We start from the raw sequence: 14573 nt of genomic DNA on the forward strand, positions 1-14573 counted from the left end.
TGTATGGATGGAGTCAAGAGACTTCCAAAATAGGAACAGAAGGAGGCGGTAATGTACCATCAAGCTAGTTGCCAACTGCCGTAAAAAGGAAAAGAAGAAGAAGAAGAAGAAGAAGAAGAAGAAGAAGAAGTAGAAGAAGACGAAGAAGAAGAAGAAGAAGACTACCGCAGTTTGTTTTCGTCTTGGTTTGTTTTCGTCGTTAGGTGGAAGAAGATGTCCGCTACAGATGATGACACCGAGCTGAGGGATCTTCTCATCCAGAACTTGGAAAACAACGGAGTTCTAAACAAACTTAAGGTCCGCAAACTTTATTTCTGTTCTTATTTCATTTATTGACATTTAACAGGCGAGTCCATCACCAAAAGGAGTTGAAAGTGGAATAGTCTCCAAACTCGTTTCCGCCTACGTTTTGTGTTTAACTCTTTGACTGACAGCCGTTCCACATAATGCCAGTCGTTTTAGAGTATTTTGATTGATCTTTAAAGACCCACGGAATATTGTGTTCATTTGACAATAATAACCACAGAACATGATAAAACAAAGACTCTTTACCCTCACCAGATAAACATTGTTTCTACCTCTTTCCGTTCTTTAGTAATTAGCAGTAAAACATTAGTTGTTCACCCACAACACAGCTTTTTGACCAAAAAAAAAACCAAACTGCCTTTTGTGAAAAGAAACATGTCAAGCACTTGACTTTGACGATAATATTTTTTGCTTATGTGACCCTTCAAACTATAAAACAACAAACTCAAGACATACATTTATTCATGAACAACTAAGAAACGTGTCATAGATGCTGACTCACACATTTTTATGTTGAAAAAGCCTTTTAAGAATGATAAAGAACTGGCTAAAAAGATGTTATGAGTTGAACATTTGAAGATGACTCAATGAGTTTGTTGTGATGTTTGTGCTGCTGCAGGCAGAAATGAGGGCTGCCGTTTTTCTAGCCTTGGAGGACCAGGACCGACTGGAGGTGACGGCTGACTTCCACGTGTGCCGTGCCGGCGTCCATCTTGGCGAACTTTTCTTTTTCACATGTTTGCCTCTCTTCCGTCCTCAGAACAAGACGCCGCTGGTCAACGAGAACCTGAAGAAATGTCTCAACACCAAAGACGGTCACTTAGCTTTCTCCTGGACTACCTTCCTCCTCTACTCCTTTAGTTTCACATTGGTCAAGTGACTGCATGACACACTTGTGTGTTTGTGTGTGTGCTTGTGTGTCTTCAGGTCGTCTAGTGGCCAGTCTCATTGTGGACTTCATGCGTGCGTTTCATTTGGACTTCAGTCTGGCTGTGTTCCAGCCAGAGATCAACACGGTAAGACAGCGTCACATCAGCGCTGTGACGCTACTGACGTGACGCAACACTTTTGACGCTATGCTGCTTACGTTATGCCATAAACGCGATGTGACATGACGCCGCTGACGTGACCTATTTGTCTTTGTTGTTAGCACCTGAGCAGTCTGGACAGTCGGCAGGTGCTGTGCGGTGAGCTCGGCCTTTCAGAGGCGGAGCTTAACACAAACTCGCCTGTGCTGTTGGAGCTCGTTCAAAGAGGACAACGCAAGGCCACGTCCATCATGGCCGCTGAGGTGAAGGTTTCAACTAACTTGTAACTCTGCTAACAGCATCAGCAGACATGGATCTCTTCTTTCGTCCTGTGGGTGGCGCTGACATTGATGGAATGCACTTTGGACTTTCAGGTGGCGTCGGAGGAGAACGGAGTCAGAGCGGACAAGGTCTGTGTGCGTCATGTCACACCAGCATGCCCGATCGGAAGCCTCAAATATCACGTCTCACCTGTGCGTGTGTAGGACTCTGCGGCGGCCATATTGTCTGGCGGCGAGGAGCTCGACCAGCAGGCGTGCGTTCCTGATAACGATTTGGGTCTGAAACTGCACGTCGACCTGGAACAGCAGGATGAGGATGATTCCTTTTTTGATGACCCGCTACCTCAGCCGCAAAAGACGTATGGATTGTAAGGATCGAACAATATTTATGGCTGTGTTCGGAATCAATCGCTCATTCCCTAGTCCATAATCACTACAAAGAGATTTTTAGTGGCCTTTTAGGGAGCTATTTAGGTCCACTATATAAAAATGGCTATGTAGTAATTCAGGAGTAGGGAATGAGTGAATGATTCCAAACTCAGTGACTGCGTTCGGACTCATTCAATAATGGACTGAGACACGAATACAGACAGAAATAGGGGCATGGCTTATGCAGATTGCAGATCGCTGGCACGAGCCTATCAATTAGAATGAATTCTAATTCACCAACATACATGCTGTGGTGAGAAGAAAATGGCCGTCTCATGAATCCAACGGTAATTTTGCGTATATGCTGAGATTGTGCTGTGAGTAATGACTATTCTACATATTGATAAGTCAATGACGCCCAATGCGTTTACTTTTGATCGGATTTGAATGTGACATGTTGACGTGGTGTTGCTGCCGAAGGCACGTGGAGGCTCGCGATAGCAGACAGAGTCCCGCAGGGTCGCTGTCGGAGGCGGTGACGACGCCAGGAGGAGGAGCAAGCGCATCAGAAAGGAGCCAAAGTCAAACAGGTCGGCCACCTTTTGGTTCCCATGGTGATGTTTGATTTCCTGAGAACATAACGTCTGATCTCTGAAATCTTTCTCTGTCTCGTGCGTGTGTGTGTGTGCGCGCGCGCGTGTGTGTGTCTGGGAAGTTGTATTGGTTTGGGATTTTTCATTAGATTTACTTTTTATTCGATTTTGACTTGTTTTCAAAGTTAGTTTTAATTATTTAATGAGAATGTGTTTGATAGTGTTTAATAGTTTTGTGTTAGTTTTTATCAGTTTGTCTTTTTTTTGTGGGGGGTTAATATGCAGTATTTGTCAGATGTGTACTGTGTTTAGGTACTCTCGGTCAGCCTCCTTGTGCAAAGTTCTACACATATCACCTGTTGCCACTACAAGGCACTTTTATCTCTGACAGCATCATACTCAAAGAAGTTCCAAATAGGACTGCCGCTTTCACCTAACCTTTGCCGTCGCCATCAATGCTAGTCTTTTTTTAATTTTTTATTTTTTTTAATAAAGCTTGTCCACACATTGCTTCAGGCCTTAATGTGCCGTAGGGCTGTACAGCTGTCGTAAAATAGTCTGAATCAAAATAAATATAACAAATTTATATCTTCTAAAAAAAAAATCGATTTTAATTTGTTTTGTAAACAGACCGTTTCAGTTAGTTGTCCTTTTTGTTTTGTTGATGTATTAATTTTATCAATGTAATTTTTTTGTTATTTTTGCTGGCTATAATAACCTTGAGTGGGTATGCGTGGATCTGAATTCTCCTAATGTCTTCTGTCTGGTCACAGCATCAATGTCCAGAGAGAAAGCATTCCGAGAGGCCAAGCTCCCCAGCAGAGCGGACCATAGCACGTCGGTCCATTTAGGTAGACTCAATTTCCACTGACACCAACAAGGCAGAGTCTGCTGGGAAATATTTGCTTGTAATCCCACTTTGTGTCCCAACAGAGGACGACAACGACATAGAGTACGACGACGACTTCAACAGGTATGCTTGACTTCCTTCCAGAAGTTCATGTCTGCCTTGCACATGGTGTAAGGCTGTAGAGTATTAGAAGGAGCCGACACCGGCAAGAGTGTACCGGTCCGCCGGCGTTCCATGAGCCCACTAGCAGCTAATGACACAGCTCCCTAACTCTGTCGGCTCACTGAGTGATCTGCGTGCTGGCTCATCACAACAATAACAATATATCGAGTCTGGAAAAACTATCGTGTCCGTTTTCTTTATCGAACAATAGGTTGACAGAGTAATTATCGTGACAGGCCTAGATGAGAGGCAAAAATTCCGAGCATATGGACAATTTGAAGTTTAACAAGGTTTTGAAAAGATTAATTGATTATCAAAATAGTTGTCGATTAATTTGATGATCGACTAGTTGTTGATTTTGATTCATTGTTGCAGCTCTACAATTCATTAAAAAGAGAAAAAAAAAGACAGTCAGGCAAATGAGTCATCCCTCATCGTGCCCGCTTTGTTGCTGGGCCAATGGCGAGTCCAGCTTTTGCTACCAATGTCAACAGCTTCCCCGAACAATCGGTTTCCGAATGTGCCGCTTATGTGAGGCTAACGAAGATGCGTCGTCGTTTCAGCCACCGCTCCGACTTGTACAAGAGCGACCTGAGCATCAGCGAGGACATCGAGGAGGTATCCATCGAGGGACCCGACCACAGCGACAAGGTGAACACCAGTGGCCCAGTCCAACGCGTTTATGTGTGTGTGCGCATGCGTGTCAGAGAGCGAGAGAGTGTTTGTGTGTATTTGTGGATGTGAGTCTGTGGGTATTTTTGTCTTTGAGTGTTTATTTACATGTCGGTGCGTGCATGGGCAGCTGGAGGAAACTGTGGACGTGAGTGTCTCCCAACCGAGCCTCAGTGTCGGCGTGGACTACATGGAGGAAGTGGCCTGACGTTGCTGCTGTACGCCGCCACTTGTTCTTCCTGTGTGTACTTTTAAGTAAGACCAATTTTGTTTCTCTTCGCACTTTGTCACTTCACTGACACTCAACTAATGAGGTACCTACTGCAAGTAAAAAAACAAAAAATCAAAATCTGTTTTATTTTGGAAGGTGTTTAATTGACATTTTGTTACAAGCTTGTTGTTTGATGGTGGAACCTAAATATGAATGTCATTGATTTTTGAATATGATAAAAAGCACATTTTTAACATATTTCAACACACTTTCCTACGTTTTAATATGATTTTGTCGAGATGATGGTGGCTGTTGTCCGAGCAACACAAAAAGCAACAAGGATTCCATGTTCCTCATGGTCCTCTAGCGCCCCACTCAGGACAAACCAGGCAGGACGTCGAAACGGGAAGCAATGAAATGAGTCCAGCTGTGACAAGCAAACCTTCCCAAATGGCCAGAACCAGCTGTGCCGTTTTAACAGCCATCCGATTGGCTGATCTGTGGAAAGGGTTAGAATCCCTGCACAGCTCTACTTCCTGTTTGCAGAAGTTAGACTTTGATTTGAACAAATGAATTCCAAAACTCCTTCTTGTCCCATGAAAATTAAAGGTCTGTGAATGAAGGCTGAAAACATGCTTTTATTAAGGAAATAGTAAAGCACGGCACATTTGTTCACAAGGAAACAGTCACATGACATAAATACGAATACAAAAGCTAACTTTAATTTGCATAAAAACACAATTTTGTTTTTTTTTTCCAAGTGAGCACAAATTGTTGTATTTCGAGCTAAAGTAGTAAAGTGAAGTGAAGAGCTGTGATTATGTCATTTTTGTACTCCATATGTAGCAAACCAAACACAACAAGACTTGCAAATACAATACAATAGAACTTCAACCAAGTAAAAAAGAAAAGATGAATGCACTTCAGTCTACTCACACAATCACTGTGTCGCCATTTTTACCGCTGCCTTTGTGCACTCTGTTATGGAAAACCATCGATGAAAAGTTCCCATCCCGGATCAAGTGGTCCTAAACATTTCACAAACAAGCCCGAGTACTGTTGAAGTGTCTAGAACCACTGGACCAGGGAGGATCGCAGAAAAGCAGACGGGACCCAAGTGGACCGGCAGGATGAGCAGCAAGTTAAGCGACTACTCCGCTGGCTGGCTCGCTCCCGGCTATCTCGCCTCCTCTTTTATACGCCTTTCGGAACCGAGCCCATCCGACCGGTCACACCGGGTCTCCGGGCGGCGCGACAGATGTGAACTGGACCATCCTGCTCCACTTGTTACTCGCAACTTCTTCCTTAACTTGACCTCCCAATGGGAAAAGGACTTAATTCTTTAAAATGTATTCAACGTTTGACAATGAAGACAGCAGTATATGTACTAGTGGTTAGCACGCCGAACTAGTGGTAAGCATGCCTGCCTCACAGTTCTGAGGTTCGGGGTTCGATTCCGGCCTTCCTGTGTAAAGTGGGGTTTTCCTCCCACATTCCAAAAACATGTTAGGATGTTGAGTTAATTGAAGACAGTCCCTCACTAGGGCCTGGTACACACAAAAAGATTTTTCCCACAATTACAGACCCCAGACATAAAAAATCTGTCATTTAAACGTTTTGGTCGTATTGTCTGTGGTGCGGTCCGATAGTATCAACACAGAACACCAAACACACAAAGATTCTGTTCAAACGGCAAACTTTAAATCTCACGTGACCTCACAAAACCGAAGAAACAAAAACACCTCCGGCTTTGCGCCGATGTTTCCTGAATGTTCCCGAAGGTTTCCCCGACCCGGGAGCCGCGTAAAATGGCGTTGTCCTCAAAAAATGACTGGCTTTGGAAAATACTTCTTGCCGTCTGGGGAAGCCACTTTTATACAAAGAAAAAAGGACATCGAGTAAGACATGCTTCTTTTTATCCACAGTCATTTCCCTTTTTGAGTCTGGGTGCTTCTTGATTGGCTGTTTCCGTTCACGTCTCAATTAACATCGTCTTGACTCTGGAGAAGTCAGCTCTCCCCCACACACATGAAGACTTTGCATCATAAATATTGAACACGTTTATTATTTAAGATTGTTGGCCCCGACTGGTTTCGGACCCTAAAATCAGGGCAAATCCGCTCTTAACACAGATCAGACCTCAGGACAATCTTATAGGATAGTCGTATAACACTTAAACTTGTTTGACGTGCGAGGTCGGGAAGAAGCAAAATCGGCACAAAAACAGGCCGATTGTCTTTGTGTGTACCGCGGCTAACTGGGTTCAGGCTTGTAATTGGCAGGCGTCTGTTTCGAATATGTTTACAGTCGCAGTTTGCTGCGATCGCAATCATTCACTCAGTGTCTTGCTCAAGGACACCACAGCCGTGAGTCCGAGGGATGTTGGTGGATGGTCCAGTCGGGGTCTTGAACCTAGGTCCCCCACGGTGGCAGGCGTTGATCTTAACCTAGGTCCAAAAGTTGTAGTGACCAATTCAGCCAGACTCATTCCTTACTCCCGAATCACTACAACGGGATTTTAGGTAGACATTTTTAGGAGCTATCAAGGTTCCCAAGTTGAAGTTGCCAATTCAACCAGACTTGGCATTTTGACAGACTGGCATTTTTGGGAAATCTTGACATGTTGCTAATGCTTGTGATTATGGCACATGTGTCAAACACAAGGACAAAGGTCAAACATCATTTTATGCGGCCCGCGCAACCAAATCATGTGTCCCCTTCCATGATTCTTGCTCGCATCTGTTTCAAAATGTGAAATAGTAAAAATGTCATATGTAATAAATAATAAATAAATGAATAATGTCCCATTACTACTGTAATGTCATTGCTTCACCAGCTGTGAACCTCATCACATGTCGCTGGTCTGTATTTGACTTGACATTGACTGGCGACCAGTCTAGGGTGTATCCCACCTCTCACCCAAAGTCAGCTGGGACAGAGTCCAGCACACTTAAACAAGTGTCACACTTTTATTTTGACATTCGTCGTCTTTTCATCACTTTTTTTTGTCTTTCTTTCTTTGCTTTTAGTTGAACGGACCACTTCTTGTTAAAGGTGGACATCTGCTGACAGGACGTGCCTTACCCGCATTCCATCCACCTGCTCCTTATCAGGGGTAACCATGACGGCCGTCTTTCAACACGCCACTCTACCCCTGTGCGTGCGTGTCACGGCGACTTGGAGTGTAAGAATGTCATCTGACCTCATTCTAGTACTGGGTGTGTGTGCGCGTGCGCGCCTGTGTGCGCGCGCGCCTGTGTGTGTGTGTGAAGGTAGGTCAAAGATCAATATGCAGTCAAGTGGCACAGGGGGCGGGACATCCTACGGGACTGTCATCCAATCAGAGAAGGAGGATGTAGTCAGTTGTTTTTTTGTTTTGTTCTTTCAAACTTAAACTTTTGTTTGTTTTGTTTGTTTCTGTTTTCAAGTGAAACCAAAATGACGGTTGCAATTGTGTGTCCTATGTATTGTTTACCTGTGGACCTGGAGTCTGTAAATAAAATGATTGATTCTGAGCTGAGACATGTTTATGACACGAAAAATAAACTGTTTTTAATTTATGTTCATTTACAGGTATATGTCAATAAATTAGAATAGTCTCAAAAGCTGAATTTAGGTAGTTCAATACAAAAAGTGAAAGTCAGAGATTCACTTCACTGAAATACTTCATAATCTTTTAAAAAATATGTATAATTTTGATGAGCATAGCTTACAGAAAATGAAAACCTAAATTCACCATCTCTTGGAACTACAACATTATGTAACAAACAATCAGGAAAGAATGGAATCTATTTTTAATGTACCAATTAGGCAGGATTCTTCCCTCTGAACAGCATTTTCCAAGTGTTTCATGAATTTATAGAATATATGAGGACTGAAATAAACTGACTTTTCTACCAGATTCTAATTTATTGAGATGTACTTGTACCTGTTTTTAATTCATCTAGTTACTCATTGCAGTTCTTTCAAAGTAAAGTTATTTTCAGTACTCAAACGTTCAATTTTTTACTCGCTGACCTTTCGTACACAAACACACACACACACACACACTGGTCAATCATTACACACAGTAGTAGTGCGGTGGTCTCTCAGGTAAGACGCCACGTTGTCTTTGCGGTCTTCACTCGCGTTTGCAGTCGACGACTGAATGTTAACAAACGATTGACTGTGTAATTCATTGAGCCATTGTATGGAAATTGATTGTAATTGCTGGATTGATGCAATGGCGTCTAAACGGTGTGCATTCATTTGCTGCCACCAGTAGGGGCGCTGTTGATTCCCTCAAACATGCTCATGATGACAAGAGAAAAAAGTTCAGAACATTCATAGATATGATATACTGTTGTGTGTAAGCATACAGCGTGTAAGGTCATAACATGCTGTCGTCACCTTGTTAGTCATGTTGACTTTACTGCGCCACCTGTCGTCCTCTTGTTGCTATGGAGGGAGACGCTCCATAGCAACCGTCATCTCTGGAAATAAAACTTCCAAGTAGGTCTCAGCATGTCGCGCAGTATGTTTCAGCATGTCTCAGCCTGCCCGTAACAGTGTTCAACATGTCCTCAGGCTGGTGAGGGAGCGGCTGAAGAAGGAGGTGGACAAGATGAAGATGTCCAATGTCATCCCGAGTCTGCTGGTTTTACAGGTCGTTCTCAAATCACACCACAGTCACGTGACCTCATAATGTGACATCTCTGTGTGACGTGTGTGTGCTTGCACGCTTCCAGGTGGGAAACAGAGAAGATTCAAACTTGTACATCAGCAGTAAGATGAAAGCTGCAGCTGAGGTGAATTTACATCATAAAATTGAATATTTTGTTCCATGAAATTATATTGCTATTCCCCAAAGGTCTATTGGTTGATTGTTTTCCCCTCTCTCCTATACAATCAGTTTTCAACCTCCTTTTGCTGCCATGTCAATCTTCTAACCTGCCCAGGCCCTTCACCTAAATTAGAATGGCTGTTACTTTTAACCAATCACATTTCAAATTCGCCAGCTCTTGATAATGTCAGCATTTGTCCGTCAGAGCAAAACTTGTTACAACCAAGTTGGACTAGAAAAGCACATCTGTAGTGATCTGCACACGTTAAAACATTAAATGGACACATCGTACTCACTAGAAATGCAATTTTATGTCTACGTGTTTGTCGTTATTAGATGAGTATTCATATAATGTACGTGTTGTTCTAATGGATTTTTGTGTAGTACAGTGGTGCCTTGAGATACAAGTTCAAGTCCTTCCATGACCACGCTTGTCTGAAAACCCTCGTATCTCAAATTGTCTTTTTGGAAATACAATGAATCAGTTCCAGCCCAGCCGACAAAAAAAAAAAAAAAAAAAACACCCAAATTTAGTTTGTTAAAGCATGTTTTTCCATAAGAAATATTAGTGCTTTACAGTATTTTACGCTATAAAAAATCACAGTACTAACATTTGCTCACCACATCATAGTGCAAACATGGAAAATGCAAGCACAAAATGCGACTGTATCCAATACATTGTCCTTCCCTGTTGTTCTTCTATGGGGTCTGTTGGCGGTTGGCAAACCAGCGCTATCAATTGATATTGTCCTTCCACTGTACGCAAATCCATGTGAATTGATGGTGGCGGGAAGTTGTGAAGTGTGCAGGTGCCATCGTGAGGTGGGGATTTTAAGCGCACTCATCTTTAAAATGTTGCTTGTAGCTCAAGCCAAAAAAATTGGTCAAGTCATGGCTCACATCTCCACAAAAGTTGTAAGTCAAGGGAAAATGGTATTGACAGTTTCTATAATGACTTTGAAGTGTTAGTGGTGCTATTAAGAGCTGGATTAAGTCAGGTAAATCCCCACTGAAGGTCCATGTACCTAATGCACTGCCCAACCACTGGTGTGTGTGTGTGTGTGTGTTGACTTCGGTGTGTGTTGTTTGTTGCAGGTGGGCATCGATGCAGCACATGTGAGGTTGCCCAACACGGTGACACAGGATGAGGTGGGTTGAATGGTTGGTTGGTGTCCTCCTCTCGGGAGTGAGGAGGGAACAAGTCACATATGTGCAAGTCAGAATTCAAGCTCGAGTCTTAAGCTCCAAGTTTCAAGCAAGTCCCAAGTTCCTGTGGCAGAAATCAAAATAGTCAAGTGGCCAAACAAGCTTGCTCAGTCCAAACATGTATTTGCACTCAGTGTACTTGTGTTAGCCTTCTGTGGACAAGGGTTGAGACTGAGCGCTTCTGATAAAACATTTAAAGCAATAAATCGCCTTTGTCTCATGTTTGTGTGTTGCACATAACAAATAAACAAGCAAATAAACTAATAGACTTTGTAAACTTTCTAAAATTACTTAAAATTGTAGCTAGCTAGCAGACATGGCAAAGCAAATAAAATAAGGAACCCAGTTAGCTTACTTGTCTTTGATCTCAATTAGCCCTTGACACAGTTAGCTTTCATGCCGCCAAGATTTCACCTCAGTGATAACCTGGCTCGGCAGTTTAGCCATTCCCCAGTTTGTTTTAATCGCAATCAGCTTTGAGCGCAAAAGTTTCAGATTTCTTGTGTTCAGACAAATGTTTTTTGGGGAATAAAGAAACGCTCTCTTTACTGGCTGACAGTTTCACCTGACACTTCAGCCTTCGTCAGAGCATTGAGCGCAGTCAGCTTTCATCTTCTGTTTAACTTAACTCACTTGCCTCAACTAGCATTTTGGCATAGTTGGCTTTCATCTCCCCTGTGTTTACCTTTGCTAACAGTTATTACGGTGGTTAGTGTTCATCCTAGTTTGCAATTAGCTTCTAACATTGTTAACTTTTATCCCTGTTAGCAGTTACCTCACTCAAGTCAAAAGTCATGCAACCAGAGTCGTTGAGCATGTGTTTGCCGGGGGCTTCCTCAGGTTCTACGGACCATCATGTCGGTCAATGAGGACGTATCCGTGCACGGCCTCATTGTGCAACTTCCTCTGGATTCCATCAACCACATGGACGTGGAGATGGTCACCAATGCTGTCTCTCCACTCAAAGATGTAGACGGGTCAGAATTTTTGCAAAACTGAAAAATTATTAGATGAATTTCTGTCATCATCATTATAAACACTTTACCTGTGTGTGTGTAGCCTGAGTTGCATCAATGCGGGGAAGTTGTCTCGCGGGGACTTGAACAACTGCTTCCTCCCCTGCACCCCCAATGGATGCATGGAACTCATCAGACAGACAGGTTGCACGCAAACTAATGCACACACATGCACGGACACACGCTCTACTGTCAGTCACAGGGCGATCGGATGCTGTGATTATACCAGTTGCACAAAAGTCAACGATGAGAACCACTACACCACCATGGGCCCGTGATAATAAATACATTGAAGAAAAATAATTAGACATTATTGAAATGTGCCCTGCGATTGACTGGCGACCAGTTTAGGGTGTACCCTGCCTCCCGCCCGAAGATAGCTGGGATAGGGTCCAGCAGCCCGCGACCCTAGTGAGGATAAATGGTAAAGAAAATGGATGGATTATTGAAATGTATTGTTCTATGGATTAATCTACTATACTAAATAGTAAAACAGTAGAACCTTGGTTTTCGTATGCCCTAGTTTTGGTATAATTTGGTTTTTCTTGGTCTAAATTTTAACGGGGTTTTCGTACACATGCTTATTTTCGTACCAAAAAATGCTTGACTTGGCTATTCATTTCCTGGAATTGATGTGCGTAAATCCAAAGCATTTTGTTAGTTGTGTAGAAAGGGTTCAAGAGACAACAATGCATATTCCACAATGCAAGTTTTGTGGAACTCATCCTGTCAAAACAAAAGCTTGCAGTATAATAACACCGTTTTAGTACACTTTATTGGGCCACATGGTGGCTTATTTCATAGTCACAGTTACTAAAGAAATAGTAAATAGTTTGAGTGCAACTGCTAGATAGGTCACCGTAGTTATTATACTGGCGTGCTTTTATTTTTAAGGCCTGACTTTTGACAGGATGTTACGCGGCTGTTGCCCCAACCTGTCCAAGTATTGCCAAGCAGAGCGGGAGGCTTGTTATTTCCTTGATTTGCAATAACAAATGGCTTCCGAGTGGAATCAAGGAAATAACAAGCTTTGACATTGACTTGAGCTGGTAGGATGTGCTTTCACCTGTTTTGCAGAGTGCGGAAATGCAAATATACCGGATTAAAAAAAGAACTCAAAAGAATGGCTCCCCTCTCTACCCTCCTCACTATAGGCCGTCAAGTCTTCAAAAAAGTTAAAAGTTAGGTTAAATATTCATTTACTCACTTCATTAGTAATTTACATTATTTCACCCTGATTTTGTATGTAAAGCTATATAGTTATTCCCATGAAAATGTAATTTTTGTTAATATTCTTGGGTGTCTGGGACGGATTAGTTGAATTTACATTGTGTCCTATTGAAAATATTGCTTTGGATTTCGTACAATTAGGTTTTAGTCAGACTTTCTGGAATGGCTTGATCATGAAAGCCCAGGTTCCACTGCAGACTATACAATATATTAAAAGTGTACATTGAAACCCAAGAGGAAAAAACCTATTGGGAGCAGCCAGCAACCCTGCAGCAACCCTGCAGTCTTCGTGTACCCCCTATGATTATGTCACAAATATCACAGAACATAATGTCATACAATTATTCAACAGTACATAGTATTAGTATTCATATATTCCAATATGATGCCAATACGTTTGATCCAATTTGATACCATATGATGCTCCTACTGTATTTGATCAAATATTTTTGCTGAGTTTGTCAGTTTGTTTTGCTAAGAAGGCGCTACTCTGCTCTAAATATCGAGATGTATGGTTATTATTCATATAGTTACGTATTAGTTTGGTGTGCGCGTGCAGGTGTGAGCGTGGCTGGCAAACACGCGGTGGTGATTGGTCGCAGTAAGATTGTTGGCGCGCCCATGCACGACCTGCTGCTGTGGAATCATGCCACTGTTACCACCTGTCACTCAAAGACGCACAACATCCCCGAAGAGGTGAGGAAGACGAGGGGCACGAGGAGGATGACAATGATGTTGATGATGATGATGATGATCAAGACAATGATAATGTTGGTGCTGATGAAGATGATAATGTCATGATGATGATGATGGAAATGATGTATTTTATGATTCCAGGTGCGCAGGGCTGACATCCTGGTGGTGGGGGCGGGGCGAGCGGAGATGGTGAGAGGCGATTGGCTGAAGGAGGGCTGCGTGGTCATCGACTGCGGGATCAATCACGTGCCAGGTGAGGGGTGACGTGATCATGGGATGATGTGGGGGTGTGACATCACAAATTAATTCTTTTTATTATTATATTGTTATATTATCTCATTGAATAATTTGTTAATTGTAACCTTTATATTAAAATACCAAGATAAGTTCTGTATACATTTAAAACATTTTATTTCTATCCATCCATCCATTTTCTGAGCCGCTTCTCCTCACTCGGGTCGCGGGCGTGCTGGAGCCTATCCCAGCTATCATCGGGCAGGAGGCGGGGTACACCCTGAACTGGTTGCCAGCCAATCACAGACATTTTATTTCATTAAATAATTATAGTAAATTAGAAATAATACATTTTGAAAATAAGAATGAATTTTATTGAAAACAACTTTTCATTAATTTAGCTGTTTTTTTCCAATAAATGTGTATAGAAATGTTTTCATTCATTTTATTACTTTATTTCATTAAATAATTGGTGATTTAATATATTGTAAATAATCAAACAATATTAGTTCACAAAATTACACACATATATATTTAACATACTTCTATTTCATTCCAGCATTGGTTAATCAAATTAAATAAGGATGATGAATAATAATTTATTATTTAAAGGAAATGTTTTACATATTGTATTTACACTTCTTTTTTTTAATGTCACCTATGAATGACCTGGCTTGTTTGTCGCTTTTAAAAATTAACAAAATCTTGAAAATTTTCCCTCTTTGGTGCCAGATGAAAGCAAGCCAGGTGGCAAGCGTGTGGTTGGCGATGTCCACTACACCTCAGCCTATCAGAGAGCTGGATTCATTACTCCGGTTCCCGGAGGGGTAGGCCCAATGACAGTGGCCATGCTCATCCAGGTACGACTGCAGTGTCGTATCGCCCATAACTACAGGA

General features: G+C 42.2%; 2 protein-coding genes across 5 annotated transcripts in view; both read left to right on the forward strand.

Annotated features, from left to right (window-relative positions):
• On the forward strand, positions 1-7987 carry cep43 (centrosomal protein 43). The gene is made up of 13 exons (XM_061703875.1): positions 1-297; positions 926-979; positions 1067-1121; positions 1234-1322; positions 1457-1597; positions 1709-1744; positions 1820-1983; positions 2465-2574; positions 3351-3428; positions 3511-3550; positions 4153-4240; positions 4392-4516; positions 7502-7987. Exons 1-12 carry the CDS (start codon positions 214-216, stop codon positions 4467-4469), a joined length of 1017 nt encoding a protein of 338 aa, XP_061559859.1. The 5' UTR covers positions 1-213; the 3' UTR covers positions 4470-4516; positions 7502-7987.
• LOC133416749 (C-1-tetrahydrofolate synthase, cytoplasmic-like) overlaps positions 7581-14573 on the forward strand; it is a 12685-nt gene continuing 5692 nt past the window's right edge. For 2 of the 4 annotated variants that reach the window (XM_061703876.1, XM_061703877.1), the window contains exons 1-9: positions 8075-8963; positions 9039-9117; positions 9200-9259; positions 10390-10443; positions 11341-11477; positions 11560-11660; positions 13306-13442; positions 13584-13695; positions 14409-14536. In XM_061703876.1, the coding sequence (XP_061559860.1) occupies positions 8872-8963; positions 9039-9117; positions 9200-9259; positions 10390-10443; positions 11341-11477; positions 11560-11660; positions 13306-13442; positions 13584-13695; positions 14409-14536 (900 nt within the window). In that variant the 5' untranslated portion in view covers positions 8075-8871. Of the gene's footprint in view, positions 7657-8074; positions 8964-9038; positions 9118-9199; positions 9260-10389; positions 10444-11340; positions 11478-11559; positions 11661-13305; positions 13443-13583; positions 13696-14408; positions 14537-14573 lie in introns of those variants that run through there. The other 2 variants (XM_061703878.1, XM_061703879.1) reach the window with 2 other exon arrangements.

This window comes from Phycodurus eques, chromosome 18, assembly GCF_024500275.1.
Source record: "Phycodurus eques isolate BA_2022a chromosome 18, UOR_Pequ_1.1, whole genome shotgun sequence".
Lineage (NCBI taxonomy): Eukaryota > Metazoa > Chordata > Actinopteri > Syngnathiformes > Syngnathidae > Phycodurus > Phycodurus eques.